The sequence below is a fragment of the Benincasa hispida genome, chromosome 12, assembly GCF_027475165.1.
Source record: "Benincasa hispida cultivar pf3 chromosome 12, pf3_genome.v1.1, whole genome shotgun sequence".
NCBI lineage: Eukaryota > Viridiplantae > Streptophyta > Magnoliopsida > Cucurbitales > Cucurbitaceae > Benincasa > Benincasa hispida.
In genome coordinates, this window is record NC_143489.1 from 52,840,779 (window position 1) to 52,844,894 (window position 4,116).

The 4,116-nt window shown below is 36.4% G+C and overlaps 1 protein-coding gene across 1 annotated transcript; it reads left to right on the forward strand.

Annotated features, from left to right (window-relative positions):
• The first annotated feature begins 221 nt into the window (after window positions 1–221).
• Window positions 222–4,116, forward strand: LOC120092783 (cytochrome b5-like). Its single transcript, XM_039050987.2, has 3 exons — window positions 222–794; window positions 3,504–3,570; window positions 3,667–4,116. The coding sequence occupies exons 1-3, from the start codon at window positions 708–710 to the stop codon at window positions 3,915–3,917; spliced, it is 405 nt and encodes a 134-aa protein (XP_038906915.1). The 5' UTR covers window positions 222–707; the 3' UTR covers window positions 3,918–4,116.

Below are 4,116 nucleotides of genomic sequence, written 5' to 3' on the forward strand. Positions count from 1 at the left end.
ATATACATATTACACCTCTTATTTTGAAATAGTTTTGAGATAAAATCTCATGTGTATCACAATCCACGAAACCCAAAACATGTATTTTCAAAAAAAAAAAAAAAGAAAAGAAAAGAAAAAGAAGTAGTTGGACTTGCATATAGTAGGTTTGTGATTTTTAGGGGAAAAAAGGCACATGAATCCTTGTTTTTAAGAAAAAGGGTCTATGGTCATAGCTTTACGGGGTATTCAACCTAATGAGTTGGAGTGAGTTCATTACTTATTCGACACAAAGAGTTTGTAGCCCCATAACTAAAAACTTATTTTTATTAACTCGTTTCAGGGTTCACAAGTGTCCCGATTTTACCTCAATAATTGCCATAGTATTTCAACACAAACCATTATCTACAATTTGATGTGAATTTCCTCTTTTGAAAGTGGAAACACTCTCTAACCTCTTCAGAATCATCCAATCCAAGTGTCGGCTGTTTCCTGTTTGGACACAAACCAAGAAATCACTGCTGACCAATAACTCACCCACCACCAAATTTCAAATTCAATTCAATTCAATTCAATGCTTCTTCCCTTTCTCCCACATTCATGCATTAACTCGCCCCCCTCTTTTATTTCTGCACCGCCCTCTTTGCTGCACTCCCCATTTTCTTCACCTTCACTGCCCCTCAGCCTTGTTTCCATCATTTCTCCGTCGTCTCCGGGCAGATTGGCAAATGGATGGTGACAGAAAGCTCTTTACATTGGCTGAAGTCTCTCAGCACAATAACCGCAAGGACTGTTGGTTGATCATCAATGGCAAGGTTTTTCTTCACACCCTTTTCTTTGTTTTGGGGTTTCTTCTTTCATATGTCTGATTTTGCCTGTAGGAGTTTGATTCTCTGAAATTGTTTGTTTTTGTTCTGTTTTTGTTTGCTCTTGAAATCTTACATGCATTCTGGACAGACCCATCGTTCTTCACTGTTGAAATAATATGTTTATTCATGGCTGCTAAACTAATGCATGGTGAGCTTTGCCATTGATGTTGTATAGGGCTGGGTAGTGAAGGAATTTTGTTGCAGATTATAGTGTAAATCGAGCTATTCCTTTACGTTTTTTTTCTCGAGGAATGCAAAGAGATTTAGGCTTAGTTTTGGATTTGGTAGCTTTTAGATAATTGCTGCCAATTGTGCTTTTAGAAAAATCGACTATAATACAAAAGAAATCAGTGTTTGGTAGATTTAAAACTTAAACGTGGAAAAGTAGGATAAGATAGGAATTTTTAGGAGTTGGTTAGAAGGCATCATATTCTTTGGCATTATAATCAGGTTTACCAATCATTAAACACAGTTAACATTTCCTCTAATCACTTTTATCGTTGGCCAAATCAATTCCAAATGCAGCCTCAATCCTCGGAGAGTGATGTTTCAACCTCACCAGGGCTTAGATGATTGGTTCTTTGCTTTCATTGTAGAAGTTGCTAGAGACTAAGGCTCAAATGCCTCAGTCCCATGGTTTGTTTAAGTTGAAGAGCATGAGTTTGCATAATATATGTTAATAGGATATGGAAAGGAATGAGCTCTATGAATTTGTATTCATATCACGTATGTTTGGTTTAGGAGCTTGTGATCTATAAAATTTTATATATAGTGGATTTTATAAGCCCGAGAATTTGTAACATTGGTTTGTATAGTCCACGAGATTAACCAACAAATTTGCAGACGAAGATAAACAAACTCACATGATGGCAAACATAGACTTAGCAAGACTGACACCAGAAAACCCGCATCTCTTTTATTAAAAAATTGAATAAGTGAAATAGTGCTGCGAGGGAGTGGCTTCTTAATTCCAGATTATACATTCCTTACTCTGCTCACCTTACCACGTTTATAAGACTGGACTGGAGATTTATGATTCATGAATCTTAAAAATGGGCTGCGTTTAGTGTTTTGAATGGACTTGTTTCGTATCTTTGATTCCTTTTAGGACCAGGATCTCATTGAATGGATAGAATCTGAGGCTTCTTTATATTTGGCAGTACTGGAGGCTGCTTGATCATTGTGATTCTCATATTTTAACCGACGCACCGACATGAATATCAGTGTAGGAAAACTCCGTTTCAAAAGTGGTTAATATGAAGATCACTCACACAAAAATGAACTCCAACTCTCATTACAAGATCTAATTTTATGTGTATGTGAGTGCTATTGTTTACTAAGGGCACTCTTATGGATATACCATGTGAGAACTGGACTCCAATTGGAGTTGGACATCCAAACAACCTGTTCAAACTTTACCAAAAAACAAAACCCGGGTATCTATTCGAGGGATGGTCAACATACATCGTTGCCATGCTGTCTGGTGGATTAATATCAGTCAGTGCAGCCCTTATCTGCCATAAAGGTTTCGTTCATTCTTCAGTCTGCTGATTCCATTTGATGACTTCTTCCTTTGGCATCCATAATCCGATCTCAAAGCAATATCCTGAAGCTTCACAGTCTGCTGAATTTGCCCATTCCATTGATGTTAAAAATCTCTTGCCAGCCATCATACTTATGCTCGGCCCTACTAATCTTTAAGTACGCTTCACCCACGCAGAGGCGGGATTCATGACATATGAAGAATTTTAAAATATTGACTTCCCCTACCTAGGCTTGAAAGTTGAACCTAGACATTTCAAGTAGTATCTCTAGACCTTCAAGTCCGCCTTTCCACTAGAGCCATTCTTTGGGTAAAATCAGAAATTTGCCGTACCCAAATTAGTAGTTATAAACTCTTTCTGGTTGTACTATGTTAAATTTGCATATTATTGAATAAATCAGGAATCATAATCAACCTTTTACAAGGTGAATAAATAGCCATCAATAAACCAATAAAAGAAAATACATAAAAGGAAAATACTATAAAGGAAATCATAATTAGGATTTAGTAATAAACCCTAATTTCCTTTTAACATGCTTAATCACCATTGTGATATAAACTCTGCTTTCTTCCTCATTATTGTAATGTGAAATCTCCTTCTTGACCCACCATATCAATAAAAGTATAAAGATACTGTAGGAATGCTTGTGTTGGAGAAAGTCAAGTACTAGTTTCTCAACCCAAGCTTGAGAACCATGACGTTTAGCCAACACAAGTATCTTTAAGTATAAAGCAAGAAGCAGGAGGATAAACATGAAAGAGCGTAAATCTTCGCTCAAGTTAACCCGATTCTACTTGGAAGTGAATATTTGGAATTACACAAACTCAGTAATTATGAATCATATCTTCAAAGAACAACACCTGTGCATTTCTACTATTGTTTTTCTTCTAAAATTTCTTAAAGAATAATACTAGAAAGTCGAATCATTTTTATGTTCTCACTTGTTGAACTTTGGTTGGTAGTTCAGCCCAAAATGTGATCGACAAGCTTTCAGTTGTTTTGGCAGTTGGCTTGGAATTAGTCTAAATGAGTCATGCACAGATTTTATATTTGATGGGTACTGGTTTTTAGCTTGAAGTTCTCATTTTGCCCATCTTGATTATCCCAACAGGTTTACAATGTAACCGAATTCTTGGAAGACCATCCGGGTGGTGACGAGGTGTTGTTGTCTGGCACTGGTAATAAATCTTCCTGTCATATAGCTTTAGTTCTTTACAATGTATGTAGAATGTTTGTGTATTACTTTACATATTATGTAATTTTCATCGAAACAGGTAAGGATGCAACTGATGATTTTGAAGATGTGGGTCATAGTGAGAGTGCAAGAGAAATGATGAGCAAATACTCTGTTGGAGAGATCGATATCTCGACGATCCCAGAACGGTCAACATACACAACTTCAAAGCAGCCTCATTACAATCAAGATAAGACAACCGAGTTCATCATCAAACTCCTCCAGTTCTTGGTTCCTCTTGCAATCTTAGGTTTGGCGGTCGGTATCCGCTTTTACAGCAAATCAACCTGAGGTTCTGGTTGAGACATTAGGTGGTTTAGTCTTATGATCAATTACCAACTGCTGCATTGTGTTTGTGATACTTAGAATTTTTCTAGTTTGATGCTCTACTTTTTCTTCATTTTTTTCCTTCCGTCTTTTAAATTCTAGTTCTGTTATCTGACTGGTAAAGTAAATGTTATTTTAGTTAAATAAAAAGAGTTGTTTGTAA

What these genes read in the sequence shown, in the direction of transcription:
- LOC120092783 (XM_039050987.2), top strand. Translation starts at nt 708, where the DNA reads ATGGATGGTGACAGAAAGCTCTTTACATTGGCTGAAGTCTCTCAGCAC. An exon ending in GGTTGATCATCAATGGCAAG is followed by an intron (nt 795 to 3,503) that starts GTTTTTCTTCAC and finishes TTATCCCAACAG; the next exon opens with GTTTACAATGTAACCGAATT. An exon ending in GGTGTTGTTGTCTGGCACTG is followed by an intron (nt 3,571 to 3,666) that starts GTAATAAATCTT and finishes TCATCGAAACAG; the next exon opens with GTAAGGATGCAACTGATGAT.